General features: G+C 39.1%; 1 protein-coding gene across 1 annotated transcript; it reads right to left on the reverse strand.

Moving 5' to 3' along the window:
- Positions 1–861: 861 nt before the first annotated feature.
- LOC108699119 (SLAM family member 9) lies at positions 862–19,454 on the reverse strand. The gene is made up of 7 exons (XM_041573549.1): positions 19,306–19,454; positions 15,481–15,798; positions 8,763–9,017; positions 8,512–8,617; positions 6,383–6,479; positions 3,465–3,557; positions 862–3,175 (listed from the first exon to the last, which is right to left on the reverse strand). The coding sequence occupies exons 1-7, from the start codon at positions 19,352–19,354 to the stop codon at positions 3,110–3,112; spliced, it is 984 nt and encodes a 327-aa protein (XP_041429483.1). The 5' UTR covers positions 19,355–19,454; the 3' UTR covers positions 862–3,109.
- Between the last annotated feature and the right edge of the window lie 473 nt (positions 19,455–19,927).

The raw sequence follows: 19,927 nt of genomic DNA on the forward strand, positions 1-19,927 counted from the left end.
TATCTATCTATCTATCTATTTATCTATCTATCTATCTATCTATCTATCTATCTCTCTATCTCCATTACTTTTACAAAGGTGAGGACATTATATAGGACCAATATTCATTACTTTAAACCATAACATCAGAAATTAATTCTTATCACAAATTCCGGGAGCAGTGGAGGAGATAGCAAGTTAAATCACCCCACTCCTTTCAGACTAGTTCTAACCAATGGCCTGTGTCAAATACAAGTATGTCTCCTGGTTTAATATTCTTGTAAGACTGAAGGCAGAGATTCATTTGTATTAATAAAAAAAAGCTACTTTCAGAATCCGGATGAAACATAAGAAGAGGATATGGAACTATTCCTCATAAACAATGCAGTGCATTTGGAAAGAGACACTATATACAGTTCCCTAAAATTTAAATGATGTGAAACAAACTATTTCTATATTTTCGGTGGATTTCAGTGTAGTGCATTTCAAACAGATTCCTACATACATGATCTAATGGCACAGAATGGGCCAGACAAGTCTCTGTTGCCAGAGCTCCGGGCTCCTTTATTTGCCAAGGAGAATTAAACAGGGGCACATCAAATATTGTCAGTATTGTTTTGCCAGTGTGCAGCTGAGTGTAGGTGTCTGTGCCAATTGTGTATTAATCTAAATGCATTCTGACTCCCCACAGATTGGAAAAATTTAATTTCTGTAAAAATCTAATTTCCTTTTATGTTTATGTAACTTTTCCTATTTTTTATGTAAAAAATAAAGTTACAACTATATACAGATTTATCCATAGGGACAGTCATTCAAGCTAAAATTGGATACTCATATAGATAACAGATACAATGTTATAAGACAATGGTTTTAGTTGCATACTGTATATAAAAATAAAGTTTATTTGTAGGCATAGGATGAACAGGTAAAAACATGAAGAAATGCAGAAACAGAATAGAATGGAACTATCGGTGTAACAGTCACCCTGCTATAGTTCCAGGGGTACCCAGGGCACAAATAAGCACTCACCCCAAATCTCCCCCTAACTGACCTTCAGACTGGGCCCCCTTAGCTCATAACAAGGTTACAGATATATAGAAACATTGGGGTAACAGTCACCCTGCTATAGTTCCAGGGGTACCCAGGACACAAATAAGCACTCACCCCAAATCTCCCCCTAACTGGCCTTCAGACTGGGCCCCCTTAGCTCATAACAAGGTTACAGATATATAGAAACATTGGGGTAACAGTCACCCTGCTATAGTTCCAGGGGTACCCAGGGCACAAATAAGCACTCTGTGCAATTGATGGGTGTCTACATCAAACATGTAAATGACATACAAATACCGACTGGTACTTTGTTTAGAGAATGGACAGAAGAGTTGGATGAACACAATTCACTCCAATAAATAACGAACAAAAACATAAAAAGATGCACCAGAAAGCAATAAATAGCCCGGATTTTTTAAATTAGATCTTAATTTCTTGGTATTATTGGTCCTTTTAGCCTTTGTATTCAGCATTATCAAAAGGAACAAGGATTGGCCACACACCATTCTTCTGCCTGGCCAGAATTCTACTGCAGGAGCTGGGCCCACAGAGCAGGAATATCCACTTTGTTGATTAGATACTCTCTTAGTAGATACAGTTACTGAAAAAGCATTGCCCATTTACACATCATTTTGGAAATGACCTCAAGATAAACAAATAGAGCTGCACAGCTTGCTCCACCTTGGCAGATTGATGGTTGTAGAACATTCTGAAAGCAGGATAAAGACTAAGACCTGTGAACCCCACCCAGACATATTCACCAGCAGGAGATGGTGCAAGCAGGAAATAAAGAAGGAACAGGGGGGGATAGAGGAAGTAGGAAAGGAACAGGGGGGATAGAGGAATTAGGGAAGGAACAGGGGCAATAGAGGAAGTAGGAAAGGAACAAGGGTAATAGAGGAATTGGGGAAGGAACAGGGGGATAGAGGAAGTAGGAAAGGAACAGGGGGGATAGAGAAAGTAGGAAAGGAACAGGGGGAACATAGGAAGTAGGGAAGGAACAGTGGGAATAGAGGAATTGGGGAAGGAACAGGGGGATAGAGGAAGTAGGAAAGGAACAGGGGGAACAGAGGAAGTAGGAAAGGAACAAGGGTAATAGAGGAATTGGGGAAGGAACAGGGGGATAGAGGAAGTAGGAAAGGAACAGGGGGAACAGAGGAAGTAGGGAAGGAACAGGGGGTAACACAGGAAGTAGGGAAGGAACAGTGGGAATAGAGGAATTAGGAAAGGAACAGGGGGGATAGAGGAATTAGGAAAGGAACAGGGGGTAACAGAGGAAGTAGGGAAGGAACAGTGGGAATAGAGGAATTAGGAAAGGAACAGTGTGAATAGAGGAATTAGGAAAGGAACAGGGGGGATAGAGGAATTAGGAAAGGAACAGGGGGTAACAGAGGAAGTAGGGAAGGAACAGTGGGAATAGAGGAATTAGGAAAGGAACAGGGGAGATAGAGGAATTAGGAAAGGAACTGGGGGAATAGAGGAATTAGGAAAGGAACAGGGGGTAACAGAGGAAGTAGGGAAGGAACAGTGGGAATAGAGGAATTAGGAAAGGAACAGGGGGGATAGAGGAATTAGGAAAGGAACTGGGGGAATAGAGGAATTAGGAAAGGAACAGGGGGGATAGAGGAAGAAGGAAAGGAACAGGGGGGATAGAGGAAGTAGGAAAGGAACAGGGGGGATAGAGGGAGTAGGAAAGGAACAGGGGGAATAGAGGAATTAGGAAAGGAACAGGGGGGCTAGAGGAAGTAGGAAAGGAACAGGGGGGATAGAGGAATTATGGAAGGAATGGGGGGAAATAGAGGAAGTAGAAAAGGAACAGAGGAAGTATGGAAGGAACAGGGGGATCAGAGGAAGTAGGGAAGGAACAGGGAGAATTGATTTCCTTATCCCTTGCTCCCGAAGTTTGTGCTGAGTCTTCTGCTGTTCTACTCCTATAACTACTCTTTCTTCAGCTCATGGACTCCAAGACCATCTTGAATGTACTGTAAGCAATGTGAGAGTGTAACAGAGAGAAGGTCTGAGTTCCAGAATCAGAACGTTCATTGTAGTACTTGGAGGAAGAAGATGATGTATTACGTTATCAGTGTGATTTTATGACTTCATATATGGAGACATTCTGCTGCTTTGACTTCTCCGTGGGAACAGCCTGTAGGATTAGAAGATAAATATTATTAGGAATTTATGGTTTATATAATTTACAAAAAAACTTCTAATCCAAAGGATTAGTGTTCGATTTTGCATTACACCAGCAAGTCCTTTACGTTGCACCTTGTAGGCAAATCATTAGAGCAGGGTGAACTGGTTCTGTGCTGTGATGCAAATCCATGGAGCCAAGAACCTTTGTGAATAGAATTAAAGCAACTGCAATTTTACAGCACAGTCACTTCCTATGGGCATTTGTAGAGAAGCCTACAAGTATTTTGTTATGCACTCACCTTAGGGGACTTATCCAAAATGAAATATACAGTTTTTACGTCCTTTTTCATGGGGGCAACTCTGCTGTGGGCTGTTTTCTTCTCCTGTTTAATCTGCGTAATACACATAAATATCAATATACAGGTATGGGATCAGTTATCCGGAAACCCATTCGCCAGAAGCTCAGAATTGCGGAAAGTCCGTCTCCCATAGACTCCATTTTACTCAAATAATCTATATTTTTATAATGATTTCCTTTTTCTCTGTAATAATAAAACAGTCGCTTGGACTTGATCCCAACTAAGATATAATTAATCCTTATTGAAAATGCAAAACCAGCCTATTGGGTTTATTTAATGTTTACATGATTTTCTGGTACACTTAAGGTATGAAGATCTAAATTACAGAAAGATCCATTATCCGGAAAACTCCAGGTCCCGAGCATTCTGGATAACAGGTCCCATACCTGTAATATAAATGACATGTTTTGCCCCTATTTACTCAGTAACACTGTTTATTATATACCTCCAAGTCATACACCCTGAAAATGTCCTGTGTGAGATGTTATTGCAATCTACAATCTAACATCTCACTACCTGATACAGTGATTGCAATCGACAGCGGATCACACACAGTTACAATCTACAGGAAGTTCACTATCTCATATAACAGTTGCAGGTTAGAGGCATTTCAATGGCTTATGACACACATAGGGGTCTGTTTATAAAGCCTCCATTTTTTCTGGCCGGCAACTGTTCCAATTTAGACACCGGTGACAATAAACGGACGTCCGTTGACTTTAATGGGCGCCGGCGTCAATTTTGACGGGGGCACCCATTTTGACGCCGGCGAATTGTCTAATTTTTCTCCAGTTTCATGAATTTCGCAAAGCGAAACGGGACAAATTTGCCCATTACTAATCGTGATATGCACTGGTTTTCATGCGACAATCCGAAAAACAAACAAAGTGGTTTCGGGAGACAAATCTGTAAAAGTCGCATGTTTCGAGTTTGCGCTCGATTTTGTCAAGACTTTTCCCGACTATTTCGAGCTAATTATTTGATACTTTAGTTAAATTCGTGGATGGGAGTTAAGTCAAGTTTGTTTTATTTAAAAAAAATAAAAATAAATAAATTTGAAATTTTTTAATAAATAACCCCCTGGGGAGAAACACCTCTTGTTGCCTGTGGCGACTTGAATGGTGGCAAAATCCACTTCTTACCACCAGTGTCTGGGAGTTGCCATTCAGTTCTAGGGCAGGCAGCAGAAAAGAAGATGGGGAGCTACTGGGGCATCTTTGGAGACACAGATCTTTACTGCTAAAGGGCTGTGGTTGCCTTGGGCTGGTACAGAAGGACTGGGGGGCCCTGGCCCATTGCTGTTACTGCCCCAGGGCCCCTCTCTGGCCCCTCTGCCTCGCTGGTTGGCTGCGCCGCGTTTGTGCAAATGGGTGCTGTGCCGAGTACAAAGGGAGGTCGTGGCATTGAGAAACAGATCTGGGTGCGGATCTGGGCCGGCGGGGCCCACAAGAGCTGAGAGCCCACTGGGTTTTTCCCGGTTCCCCGCTGGCCCAGTCTGACCCTGGCGGCATGTGTTTCCTGTGTGTCATTAATCCAAATTCAAATAGTGCTTTTAGAGTTTATTTAAACCAGAAAAAAAAACACGAATTACAAGTAATTTATTTAAAGATCCAAATATAAAAATCATGAAGTAAAAAATACGCTGAGCGATCTGAAAAAAAAAAATTAAAAACTGGAATTGTTTCGTAGAAGAAACAATTTCTATATCGGCACCTCCAAACGGCAAACACACCAAAAGGAAACGGCACAATGTACCTTGGAAAATTAGGTAGGGATGGGGCAAAATCCACAAAAGATTCATCCGAAACCAAAAATGAATCTGAATCCTAATTTGCCATTTTGAGAAAAATAAAATAATTGCGTCAACTGTAAACAAAGACTTGTCAGGTTTAGTCATCCAGAGCTTTAAAGTCATGTGACTTCCCTGATTTAGATTTAGTTAGGCAGGAAAACTATACCCCCCAAACAATGTAGGTCTCTATAAAAAGAGATCACATAAAACAGCTCATATGTAAAACCCTGCTTCATGTAAATAAACCATTTTCATAATAATATACTTTTCTAGTAGAATGTGCCATTGGGTAAAATCATAAATAGAAAACTGCTGTTTAAAATAAGGGCCGCCCCCTGGGATCGTACGATTCAAGATTTACTTAAATATATATTCCAGTTTGGTAAGATTCTTTAATATGCCACTTAATTTGATATAAACTATCTGTTGCTTAAAGGAAAACTATACCCCCAAAATGAACACTTAAGCAACAGATGGTTCATATCATATTAAGTGGCATATTAAAGAATCTTACCAAACTGGAAAATATATTTAAGTAAATCTTGCCCTTTTACATCTCTTGCCTTGAGCCACCATTTTGTGATGGTCTGTGTGCTGCCTCAGAGATCACCTGACCAGAAATACTGCAGCTCTAACTGTAACAGGAAGAAGTGTGGAAGCAAAAGACACAACTCTGTCTGTTAATTGGCTCATGTGACCTAACATGTATGGTTTGTTGGTATGTTTGTGAGTACAGTGAATCCTACGATCCCAGGGGGCGGCCCTTATTTTTTAAAATGGCAATTTTCTATTAATGATTACCCAATGGCACATACTAGTAGAAAAGTATATTATTATGAAAATGGTTTATTTACATGAAGCAGGATTTTACATATGAGCTGTTTTATGCAATATCTTTTTATAGAGACCTACATTGTTTGGGGGGTATAGTTTTCCTTTAAGTCTTCATTTTGGGGGTATATTTTTCCTTTAAGAGGAAAGTGGTTCATGATTAGGCCAAATTCTCAATCAATTAATTTAAATAACCTTTCCTACATCTTATGAACAATAATGATTCTGTTCTTACCGGGTGATCCAGGATTTCACAATATGGATTCTCCACTGGCCCCATTGTAAGTTCTGAGGTGTCATTGACAGGAAAGCCATCTGGCCTGTCCCTGAATCTGCAACAGAAAAACATTGTGTTTCCCCAGCTGCTTAGCGTTAATTTCCCCTTTTAGAAAACTTCTGCAGTTTCAGTTCAGCGTGAGATGCAGGTGTCTGTGCCATGGGGAGAGGAAGAGAACATTATTCTAATACACTGTACATTAAATATTGATGATTTCTGGAAACCAGGCCAAAGTACCCCAGTCTAACCAATGATATCATTGTCTTGCTGGTGATATTGATCCCCATTCAGATATATTATTTGAGGAGAGGCTTAATTTATGGACTTTCTCAAGGGCTTATAAAGAGGTAGTTGGAATAATGGAAAATCTCTACACTTAGGGGCAGATTTATCAAGGGTCGAATTGAAAATTTGAATTTTTAAATACGTTTATTTTATTGTAATGCCAAAATGGAATAGTCCAAATTCGATTTGAGTTTAAAAAAATGTTAAATTCGAATTTTGAAATGTATCATGCACTGTCAAATTCAACTATTCGCCATTTAAAACCTGTCGAATTGGGGTTTTAGCCTATGGGGGATCTCCTACAATCAATTTGGAGTTGTTTGGTGGACTTCTGAAAATCAAATATTTTTTTTCAAAAAAACTCAAATCGAATTTGATCGAGTTTGCAGGTCTACCCTATGCACCCGAATTTAAAAAACTCTGTTTTTTTAATAAATTCCGATTAATACTGTGCCCTAATATACTCTGCAACATGTCCCCATACTTTCTATACCACGGGAAGACTATTGGTCTATGTTAGGCTTAGCACCCGATGCCTAAATGGCAGGTACACTGATGTGCATAAAGATGGCCTAATGCATAACCATAGCCTAAAACTGACACGTCCAATCAAATAAACATGGAAGAGACTTTAACTGGCGTTGGACATTTTTCTCAGACGGTTCACCCTTCCTCACTTTCCATATGTCACATGGTTGGTAGGGTAATAGCTGAAATTACAAACTGGAGAGCTGATGAATAAAAAGCTAAATAAGTCAAAAAAACACAAATAATAAAGGATAAAAACAAATCGCAAATTGTCTCAGAATATCACTCTCTATATCATACAAAGGGCAGAGACACACATGGAGATTCGGGGAGATTAGTCGCCCAACAGCAAATCACCTCTTCTTCGGGCAACTAATCTCCCCGAACTGCCTTCCCACCGGCTAGAATCTAAATGCTGGCGGGATGGCACTTCATTTCCCGAAGTCGGAAAACAAAGCACTCCAAGTGCCATCCCGCCAGGTGACTAAATCTCCCCAAATGTTCTAGTCTGTCTCTGCCCTAAAAGTTCATTTAAAGGTAAACAACCCTTTAACAACAGTAACCTAGTCTTACAAACAGGCCCTCATACCTTGAGCTGATGATTACATATACTAGTCTGATAGTCTGTTGGCCAATAGCATTATGTTATTAATCTGTCCTTCATTGCTGTGAGTTTCAGATAAAGATCGTTATACCAAAGACGATTGCTCAGAATTTCTCAGACACACCGTCAACTAAAATCTAGAACCGGTTGAAATATCTGTGTACGTTGAGACCTTCTCAACCTCAAATGTATGAGCGAATCTCTCCGACAAAATATTTGTGAAAATCCGAAATAATTTGCGAAATGGTGAAAAAATCGTATTTATTATTACATTTTCCCGAAAATTTGCTTTGTGTGCAAAGCTCAGATTGTCCCCATTTTTTTACGTGAATTTTCCCCGAAATCTCCGAATTTTTCAGAGTTTTCACCCGTAAGCTCCAAAAACATTGTGAAATTGCCAGAAACCCTCGACACAACCAAAAATCAATGGGACTGTTCCACAACCACGACAGGTTTGAGCTGCCGTGTTATTATATTCTGGCTTTTTAGCCCTCAGGGTTTAATAAATTCGTGATTTTTTTTAAAAAGTCTGATTTTATAAAGAAAAATCACAAATTTTTCTGATTTCGGGGAATTTCGGGTATTCGGAGCTTAGTAAATAACCCCCTTAGAGTTACTGTTTGTTTATTATCAAACTCTCCAATAAAATCTAAGGTGCAATAATACTCACCTAAAAGTCTTTAACTTCTTCTTCAAACGGAAAAAAATTAAGAGGCAGAATATAACAATGGCAGCAGGCAAGAGTATGGCCAACAACACCATCTTATACTGTTTTCCTAAAAGGGGAATTTTAAACATATTATTTGGAATTGGATTACAAATACATACATACATAAATACTTTCTGATTAAAAATAGGTGTAAATTATGAGGTCCATTTAAAGTGCCTAGAACCCCATAGACTATAAAGTGAACTGCTTACCTTCATTACACAGGGTCCAGGGGTTTATTGTTCTAAAGACTTTGCTGACTGGGTTTTTGAGGGAACAGTTGTAGCTGTGATCTGGAGTGACATGATATATGTAGAGAGTGTGGTTTGGTTCCTCTATGGTGTCGTTAGAGATGTATATCCAGGTTACATTGGATCCCTCGTTTCCAGTACAAGTCACATTGATATTACATATGGTTTCTCCAGCTCTTGTGAAATATATTTCTATATCTTCATATTTTAATCTTTCTGGTGAAGGATAACAATAAAACACAATCTCTTAAAATTCTTGGACCAAAAAAAAAAAACAAAAACAAATGTCACTAATTTAAAAGCTGATTTACACATTTTTGAATTAGAGCACTTGGATTTTTTTTTTCACACAAAAAACTTGACTTTTAAAAAAAAAAAACAACCTGAAACTGTTAAAACCCCTGACTGTTAAAGATCTACTTCCCATTGGCTTCTAGAGAAGCTCGGCAGATTTTAGCCGCTGTATTGTTAAATCTCAGTAATTCTAGTTGGGAAAGCTTGAATTCGAAAATATTCAAATTCATATCTTCTGCAGTAATTGCAGTTTGACTTTGAAATCAGACTGAGGGAGGCAGATCTATACATTTATGACTCAAAGACATAAAACTGCTGAAAAAAATGAAAAAAATCAATGCACTAGAAAAAAATGGACAGAATCGTTGCATTTTTATTCACCTCTCAACTCACATTAAAAATGTGAGTTTAAAAAAAAAGAAATTAAATTATACCTCCCATTGTTTTCTATAGAGCTGACCAGATTTTAGCTGAATGATAAAACTCAAAAATTTTAAAATATTCAAATTCATGATTTTTTACTTTGATTTTCTCAAGTTGTAGCTAATACAGTACTTACCGATAATTATAAAACAGTCGCTTGTACTTGATCCCAACTAAGATATAATTAATTCTTATTGGAAGCAAAACCAACCGATTGGATTTATTTAATATTTACATAATTTTCTAGTAGACTTAAAAGAAAAAAAAAAAATTGTTTCTACTTAACGAAAAAAAAACCACCAAGACAATTTTAACTTTTAATTTGCAAAATTTTATAAAGAAATGACCAATTCTCTGCTTGCGCTCCTCTTCAGAAACGGTGATGATCCATCGTGCGGCACTCGATTTCTCCTCCATGGCTATCTCCTATAGAAGGCAGGGAGGAGAAATTGAGCGACGCACGATGGAACGTTGCTCTGTTGCAGTTTCTGAAGAGGAGAATCAGTAAATAATTTCTTAATAAAAACTTTGCAAATTAAAAGTTAAAACTGTCTTGTTGGGTTTTTTACATTAAGTAGAAATATTTTTTAAAAAAAAAAATGTATGTTACTGGTCTTTTAAGTCTACTAGAAAATTATGTTAATATCAAATAAACCCAATAGGCTGGTTTTGCTTCCAATAAGGATTAATTATATCTTAGTTGGGATCAAGTACAAGCTACTGTTTTATTATTACACAGAAAAAGGAAATCATTTTTAAAAATTCGGATTATTTGGATAAAATGGAGTCTATGGGGCACATTTACCTAGGGTCGAATATCGAGGGTTAATTAACCCTCGATATTTGACCGTCGAAGTAAAATCCTTCAACTTCGAATATCGAACGATTCGAAGGATTTTAATCCATCGATCGAAGGATATTCCTTCGATCAGGAAATTGTTAGGAAGCCTATGGGGACCTTCCCCATAGGCTAACATTGGGGGTCGAATAATTTTTTAAAGAGACAGTACTTCGACTATAGAATGGTCGAATAGTCAAACGATTTTTATTACGAATCGTTCGATTCGTAGTCGAAGGTCGTAATTGAAGGTCGAAGCAGCCCATTCGATGGTCGAAGTAGCCATATTCGACCATTCGAAATTCACACTTTTTTTCCTCTATTCCTTCACTTGAACTAAGGGGCCGATTCACAAAGGGTCGAATATCGAGGGTTAATTAACCCTCGATATTCAACTGGGAATTAAAATCCTTCGACTTCGAATATCAAAGTCGAAGGATTTTAGCGCAAATAGTGCTAACATTGACTTTGGTAGCTTTTAGATGGCGAACTAGGGGTTCGAAGTTTTTTGTTAAAGAGACAGTACTTCGACTATCGAATAGTAGAATAGTCAAACGATTTTTAGTTCGATTTCTTCGATTCGAAGTCGAAGGTCGAAGTAGCCCATTCGATGGTCGAAGTAGCCCAAAAAACACTTCGAAATTCAAAGTTTTTTTACTTCGAATCCTTCACTCGAAGTTAGTGAATCGGCCCCTAAGTAAATGGGCCCCTATGTGAGATGGCCTTTCCATAATTTGGAACTTTCTGGATAACAGGTTTCCGGTTAATGGATCCCATAGCTGTCCATGATATTTCATAGATTACTTTCCAAAGTTCATACTATATTTATTTTTTATAAAATATTTACAATACTAGCAGCTATGTGATATCTATAGATTGAATCGTCAACAGTTACGTGAGCTAATTAGTAACTGTTCCTTAGCTAATAAACATATGATGAAAGTTTACAGTGGTAACTAATGTATAAAGAAGCCGCAGGGCTAATTCTTAGGAAGAAATGCAGAAGTGCGCTCATGAGTAGGAGCTTACACACTTCTGCTAAGAATATATACACCACCTAGTACAAGTAAAAATAAATGTTATCTAATTTCAGTGGTAGTGCCAGGGGATTTTCCATTCGCTAATATTCATTCTTATGGGATTTTTAGAATCATTTTTATCAAATTGGTAAATCATTGGTAAATACTATTCTAGATATTCCATAGGAATGAATAGAACATTGGTAAATTTTTATTTATTAAGCTCTAAACTCCCATTATGATAAATCTGCCCCAAAATATTAATGAAATCATGAGAAATTACAAATAACCCCCCTGCTCACACATGCCCATCCCTACCAAGATCCATTGTACAAAAATGAATGCACAGAAAAAATGAATTGTGTGCTGATTACACATGTACCGTATATACTCGAGTATAAGCCGAGTTTTTCAGCCCCCAAAATATGCTGAAAAACTCTACCTCGGCTTATACTCGGGTCAAGCGCAAAACGGTCGCCGGCATCTAAGAATAGTCTCCGGCGTCTAAAAATAGTCGCCAGTGCCTAAGAATAGTCGCCGGTGCCTAAGAATAGTCGCCAGCATCCAAGAATAGTCGTCGGCATCCTAGAATAGTTTCCAAGAATATTCGCCGGCGTCCAAGAATGGTCACCGGCACCTCCAATGGGAGCAGAAACCCTACATTTTTTGATTGAAACTTACCAGAAGTTGCTGCATTTCTCACCCTAGGCTTATACTCGAGTCAATAAGCTTTCCCAGTTTTTGGAGGTAAAATTAGGTACCTCGGCTTATACTCGGGACGGCTTATACTCGAGTATATATGGTATTCCAATATCTTATCCCATAGTAGTAGTTTTCCTACCACAGAAGTCCAGTGAAAAGGCCTACAGTTCCTCAGCTAAAAATGGAGGATTAAAGGAGAACTAAACCCCCCAATAAGAACAACCCTTCCTACTACTCTAGATAGTCCTCCTCCCTGCTTCCCCCCGCATAGTTCATTACCCATGAAAGCTCGATCAATTTGAGCGATTCAAGTTTTTTTTTTTTTGTCAAAAACTAAATCAATCTGAGTTTTTGGGTTGTTAACCCCAAACTCTCTGATTCGAGTTTTTTACCAATCGAGTTTTTTCTTAAAAAAGATACCTTTCGAATTGTGAGTTCATTCGAGGCATAAAAAACTAAAATTCGACCTTTGATAAACAACCCCCTAAATTACACCAATAAGCAGTTATCTGTAGAAACCAATGAACAATTTGTTTTGATCAGTCTGTTACAAGCTAAATATTAAAGCCAAGATCTGATTGGTTATTACGGTGCTCTGGTGCAGTCAATCATCTATTATGGTAATAAGCCAGTGTGTTTCTAACTTTGTTACTGTTCTAGACAGTTCTGCAATTACTTATCTGCAGGAAGCTCACCCATATTGTAAAATACTACTTGTATATTATAAGCATTCTCTTTCTGATTATTCTGATTATGCTCATGACCAGTGTACCATTGTGGGAGTAGTATAATAAAAGTCCCAAAATATGCACCAAGTCTAGTAACCCATAGCAACCAAAAAGGCAAGGGGAAAATAGGGCTAAAAATAAATTTTATAAAAACATTCTTACAATGTTTTCCATTAATTGTACACTGTATAAACTACTGGAGCCATTTTTGGATCATTTTAGGGAAGTTATCAATTCAATCTTCTCACCTTTGATAATTATTCTCACAAAAGGTTTGAGACTTGGGGCTCCCTATACCTGCTGAGACTCAGGGGCACATTTACTAAGCTCGAGTGAAGGATTGGAATAAAAAAAACTTCGAATTTCGAAGTTTTTTTTTGGCTACTTCGATCATCGAAATTGGCTACTTTGACCTTCGACTATGACTTCGACACAATTGTCGCCACCTAAAACCTACCGAGCACCAATGTTAGCCTATGGGGAAGGTCCCCATAGGCTTTCCTAGCTTTTTTTGATCAAAGGAAAATCGTTCGATCGATGGATTAAAATCCTTTGAATCGTTCTATTCGAAGGATTTAATCGTTCGATCGAACGATTATTCCTTTGATCGTTCGATCGAACGAATAGTGCTAAATCCTTCGACTTCGATATTCAAAGTCGAAGGATTTAACTTCGAGGGTCGAATATCGAGGGTTAATTAACCCTCGATATTCGACCATTATTAAATGTGCCCCTAAGCCTTGACCAGTGCAGAACCCCTGGAATTTCTCTTTCATCTTATATCAATCTACCAGTTAGGGAAGCTCTGCCAGGCAATTATATATTTTACAATTGGGGCTTTATCACTTCCTTATCCTCATTGGAAAACAAATCTAAAAAGTCCCTTTTTAGAACACAATAACAAACAAGTCTGTTCTTTTGGAAGCCACTCAGTGGAGACGGCACATTGTTATCATGTGATATAAATGTAATGTTGTGCTTAATGATCTTGTGCAAGTTGGGCCTCTGAACAAGATGGTTATGACTCTCTTATATCTGTGAAAGTAAATAATTGAAAGAGTTTAATAGATATTATATTAGTGATGTGCGAGTCGGGATTTCCTCGACCCGCATCCAACCCTAACCCCCCTACCTTGGCCCGCGCTGCCCACATCCAAGTTTCGGGTTGCCTTTATAGACCAGCGCCGCAGGCTCAACATCTATAAAAGACGAACCCGGAAGTCGGGAGCATTTGACAGTGGCAGGCGGGGAGAGCAGGAGAAGAGCTCAACCCGCGAGGTCGGCCTGTGGGTATCCTGCCGGCCCAAATATCACTATATTATATGTCTTTGCAGAGATTAACATCATTAACATCAGTTGCTGCCCCACTGGAGCTTACAATCTCCTGTCATGTTCACACACACTAGAGTCAATTTAATCAGAAGTCAATGAACCTATATTTTTAGAGGATGGAGGTGCACCGACTATAAGCCTGTAATGAAATGAATATGAAGCCTTAAAGGAAAACTATACCCCCAAAATGAACACTTAAGCAACAGATAGTTTATATCAAATTGAATGACATATTAAAGGATCTTACCAAACTGGAATATATATTTGCATAAATATTGCCCTTTTACATCTCTTGCCTTGAACCACCATATTGTGTCTCTATCTGTGCTGCCTCAGAGATCACCTGACCAGAAATACTACAACTCTAACTGTAACAGGAAGAAGTGAGGAAGCAAAAGGCAGAACTCTGTCTGTTAATTGGCTCATGTGACCTTACATGTGGTTTGTATGTGTGCACAGTGAATCTTACGATCTCAGGGGGCGGCCCTTATTTTTTAAAATGGCAATTTTCTATTTATGATTACCAATGGCACATACTACTAGAAAAGTATATTATTATGATAATGGTTCATTTACATGAAGCAGGGTTTTACACATGAGCTGTATTACTCAGTATCTTTTAATAGAGACCTACATTGTTTGGGGGGTATAGTTTTCCTTTAATGAAATGAATATGAAGATGTGCACCTGGCTGGCATGTACAAATGTCCAGAAATGTCCACAAAGCTCCACTTTGAGTCTCAGGCATGAACCAGATATACCTTAAGTATCACATGCAGGGTCTAACTGACCTAACAGGCCACCACAATGTCCTCTGCTGGAATCAAGTATCAGAGGGCCCTACTGTTTGCCCACTTGACCTGATATTCATACACAATGGTCACTTGTCCCACTGTATGAGAGAGAAGATGGTAACACTAAATGGGAGAGAAGAAACTGAAGGAAAAAAAGAGAAAATGGGTAAAAGGCAGATGGAAGACAAGAACAGAAAAGGAAAGATGAAGACACAGGAAGAAAGGACCAAACATGAGACAATGTAATAATAACAAAATAATTTAGAGAAACAAGAAGACAAGTGAAGAGAGAAGAGGAACAGTTGCACAAGTCCGTAGTTGTAAAGTTAATTCCCTTGACCATCACAAAGCATTTAATCGTGGTGGGATTCTGTAAGAGGAAAACTTGATGAAGGCTTACAAAGCCGGGAGGTGCATGATAAACTTATCGTGGAAAAGAATAACTTGAATGCCCTTAAACAATTTCTTTATCCATTAACATTTAGTTGGCCAGAAAACGAAAAAATACACTTAAAAAATGGGCGAAATTGGTAAAAAATCACAACTTACTATACACTGTGACATTATAACATTGTGTGAAATCATCTTCCTCCTCCAGGCCTCGCATATCTGCCATATACGTTTCTTGATCTTCCCTGGTTATTTTATTGATGATTAATGAAGCATCAGGTTTGCTGCCCAGTCTTGTTTTGAACTGACGGTTCTTCCATTCAATAGGTTCATTGGGTTTGGTTGTAGCAATGTGCTGTCCCTTTAAAGTCCAAGAGATCTCTGTGATTCCTGTTCTATTCACTTGCAGAATGGTCTCTTCCCCTTCAGTTGCTGCAACTGATTTTGTAGCTTTACAGGAGAGGTCACACAATACACCTGCGAGGAACAAAATCACTGATGGTAATTTTTTGGCATTTCTATAATGTATTTCCATCAACCAGGACTGCTACACACCAGAAGACCATGTCTTCACTAGGCCTATGTCACACATTGTGATGTCTCTGCCAGCAAAAAATAACTGTCGTCCAATGAACATGCATTTCATCATAAGTGATTTTTTTTTATATCTACAGTTTCTTGTTCTTCAACTTTTAAGTTTTGAAATTTCAACTGCTATCTGGCTACTAAGGCTTACTTACCCTAGCAACCAGGCTGCAGTTTGGAAGTCAGTATAGAAGATGAATCAGAGAAGATAAAGGTGAACATTCCATGTATTAAGATGCAGTTTTTCCTTAATCCTTAAAGTCCTTAATGGACTTTATCTTAGAGTGTTCCCCCCCTCCCTTTCCTTATTTTCTCATTACAACATCTTTACCAAGCAGAAATATCTATATCTAATTATTGTGAAGATAAGAACTGGATGTCTGGTTCTGTGGTGGGCCCTTGGGAACCAAGCCTATGACATGTAGAAGCATTGTCGTTTAAAAAACCTTACACCAAATCTTTTGAGACTGATATATCCTGAGCTGGATTGAAATTAAAGGAGAACTAAACCCTAAAAATGAATAGGGCTAAAAATGACATACTTTATATAGTGAACTTATGGCACGAGGCTAAAGTTTCAGTTTGTCAATAGCAGCAATGATCCAGGACTTCAAACTTGTCACAGGGGGTCACCATCTTGGAAAGTGTCTGTGACACTCACATGCTCAGTGGGCTCTGATTGGCTGTTGAGAAGCTAAGCTTAGGGCTCGTCACTAATTATCCAGCAGAAAATGAGCTTCCCTGGCTGTAATATAAGATGATGCTACAGGTTTGCTGATTATTCAATTCTGATGCTATTTGCACTGGTTTCTGTGCTGCCATGTAGTAATTATCTGTATTAATTACTAATCAGCCTTATATTGTGACATTTCTAATCTATGTGTACTGTATACTGTGAGTGGGTCCCTAAGCTCAGTAAGTGACAGCAGCACAGAGCATGTGCAGTGAATCAGCAGAAAAGAAGATGGGGAGCTACTGGGGCATCTTTGGTGATACAGATCTTTACTGCTAAACGGCTGTGGTTGCCTTGGGCTGATACAGAAGCTCAACACACACTAGAGTCTACAACATGTCTACCTACTTCTTTAGTTTAAGGAACTGTAACACTAAAACTTTTTTTTATTAAAAATCCATTCTACCCTGCAATAATAATAGATCTACCCTGCATAAAGTTTAGTATTATCAGTGCTTTATTAAAAAAATACTATGAGAAAACACGGCTTCCTGTCTACTGAAAAAAGGCGATCGGGCGCCTCACTCTGCAGGATCTGCACCCCACATCTCCTCCTAACGCAAAACCAGCAGTTAAGTGATTCGGCTTTAAGAAGGATTTTTCAGCCACCTTGCAATATATATATATCCGTCTTCATGTAATTTAGGTGCTGGATGTGGGAGCTTGTGGGCAGCATTGCTTCTGTGTAATTTATGTCTGAAAGTGTTGCAAGCAGTGAAGAGCGTCTCTGACTTTATGGGGAGTTCTGTAGTCCTAAAATTTATAGCTTATCAGCCTGTTACACTTACTGCTCACAGCGCATACAGAAATCCTCCATAATTAACTTAACTGGTTTTGGCAGAAGTCAGGTTAGGAGGAGATGTGGGGTGCAGATCCTGCAGAGTGAGGCACCCTATTGCCTTTTTTCAGTAGACAGGAAGCAGTGTTTTCTCAAATCAAGGAGCATGGTAAAATAAATATCACATTTGACTACATGTTTCTTCCAGTAATGCCTTACCCCTTTGGTGCACTGGTGATGCCATTTACAAAAGCGGGTGCAGCTAGTGAATTCCAGAAAATACTGATGCACTAAAAATATCCCTAAACCCCCCTACTCCTTTGTGCATACATGGAGGATATTTTAGTCACTAGACCCTGGGGCAATGAAGTTCATTTATTGAATAGGCACAGTGTGCTAAGCCACTACAGTACTATGGGTGGTGGGGGCAATTCTAAAGCTGAGGTCACACTCGCTTGTGATTTACAAATACGACAAAGGCCTAGAGACACAGGAACAGAACTTCATCCAAATAAGTATATACCAGCAGTCACTGTCACCTATTTTCTGGTGTTGACCATCTGTTATAAAAGCTCATTTACAAAGCACAACCGCAGTTGTACTAAAATAATTGGCAATAGATTCATGCTATGAATTAAAGGTACTTGCATCCTCCCATGTATTTGATCCAAGCAGCAATTCACAAGGGCAAGTAGTTACGCAGAGGAACACTGGGGCCACCACCATTAATGTTGCACAGAGTATATATATATATATTGCATAGAAGGTACAAAGATGGGGCTGTGTTGGGAATAAGGCTGTTGGGTTGGGTATTTTATAAGGGTGAAAGATGGTTTTGTACAATACTCCCATACCCATTTCCTCGTAAATAGGCTCTCAGAGTATTATACAGGGGTTGCTGTGTTTTGTTTACCCTTGATACATAAGCTTCTTAATACTCCAAATTCAAAAATAGGTAATATAAGGCTATTGCTAATTCAGTGCAATCCAGAAATAGCCTTCAGCTTTGCTCTGTCACATGAGGTATAGCAGAGGGCAAGAATGAGTCACTGTAATGGTGCTGACAAAGCACAAGCCAAGTGGGGCTACAAGTAAGGTTGCCACCTGGCTGGTAAAAATGATGGTTGATCCCAGTGTTATTAATAAAAAATATAAATATATAGGAAGGCTGGTATTTTTTTACATAAAAAAGGTGACAACCCTAGCTACAAGGGTTGGGGTGTTGGCTGAGGTACAGATTTTCCCATAACCCTAAGCAGGTCCTTTAATAAAAGGTGTAACATTTGCTACAGGTCATATGGCCTATAGCAGGGATCCCCAACCTTTAGAACCTGTGAGCAACATTCAGAAGTAAAAGGAGTTGGGGAGCAACACTAACATGAAAACTGTTCCTGGGTGCCAAATAAGGGCTGTGATTGGCCATTTAGTAGCCTCTATGTTGATTGTCAAACTACATTGAGTCTCTGTTTGGCAGTGCACCTGGTTTTTATACAACCAAAACTTGCCTCCAAGCCTGAAATTCAAAAATAAGCTCCTGCTTTGAGGCCACTGGGAGCAACATCCAAAGGGTTGGAGAGCAACATGTTACTCACGAGTTACTGGTTGGGGATCACTGGCCTATAGCAACCAATCAGCATTTAGCATTTACTGATCATATGTAAACAACATCTTATTGGTTGGTATGGGTTAGTGCACCTCGGAAATCTTTATTCCTTTTATTAAATATTGGGCTGCACCATTAAACTATTCCACTCCTTGGTGCAGGGTCTCCCTGGTTATGAGATATTACTCTATAGAGAGATCTCGCTTTACACTTTATGACTCTTCTTTATTAGAGAATCTATCCTTTGTAACAGCCAGACGAAGATAAAGAAATTAAAATACTTACTTTTAGGAAGAAATAGGATGAGAAAGCTCCAGCTGCACAGAACTAACATGGTGCCTTGTTCTTCTTCTGAAGTGCACGCTTAATGTTTGAAGTCTGTTCCTCTCTGAGCATATGGGGAAGTCAGTAAATTGGGAGGGGGAGCACAATTCCCTTATCTCCTATGCAGCAGAGATGTTAGTCACTGGAATAACTGTAAAGGAAACAGACCCTGAAGTTGCAGGAGGGGCTGGGGGACACGGGACTGGAGCTGCAGAGTCTTCTCCTCTATAGCTGCAGAGAAATCCCCCTCCCTGACCACTATCTTATATCATAACGAACGGACAGGGAGTGAGGGGCAGGGAAGGGTTTCAAGGTGCCCCTCTGAAGATTTTTTTGTGGGGGGACTGGCACAGTGTAGTTAACCCATACCTCCCAACGGTTCCATTTTTTGCGGGGCAGTCCCGATTTTGGCAGCTCATCCCGCAGTCCCAGATTGTTACTGAAAAACCGGGTTTTGGCAGAGAGGCCAGAATATGTGGCAGGTGCACTTTTGTAACAATTTAACATAAACAAAGAAACAAGTGTAACACTTTCATATAAACCACTGTCACAGGATTGTGCTGCAGCGTGTGTTAATGATGTA

This window comes from Xenopus laevis, chromosome 8L, assembly GCF_017654675.1.
Source record: "Xenopus laevis strain J_2021 chromosome 8L, Xenopus_laevis_v10.1, whole genome shotgun sequence".
NCBI lineage: Eukaryota > Metazoa > Chordata > Amphibia > Anura > Pipidae > Xenopus > Xenopus laevis.

Coding starts and splice junctions, on each gene's coding strand:
- LOC108699119 (XM_041573549.1), bottom strand. CDS start 19,354: ATGTTAGTTCTGTGCAGCTGGAGCTTTCTCATCCTATTTCTTCCTAAA. Junction 15,799..19,305: donor CATCCTATTTCTTCCTAAAA/GTAAGTATTTTA, acceptor TGTTCCTCGCAG/GTGTATTGTGTGACCTCTCC. Junction 8,618..8,762: donor CTGGACCCTGTGTAATGAAG/GTAAGCAGTTCA, acceptor TTCCCCTTTTAG/GAAAACAGTATAAGATGGTG.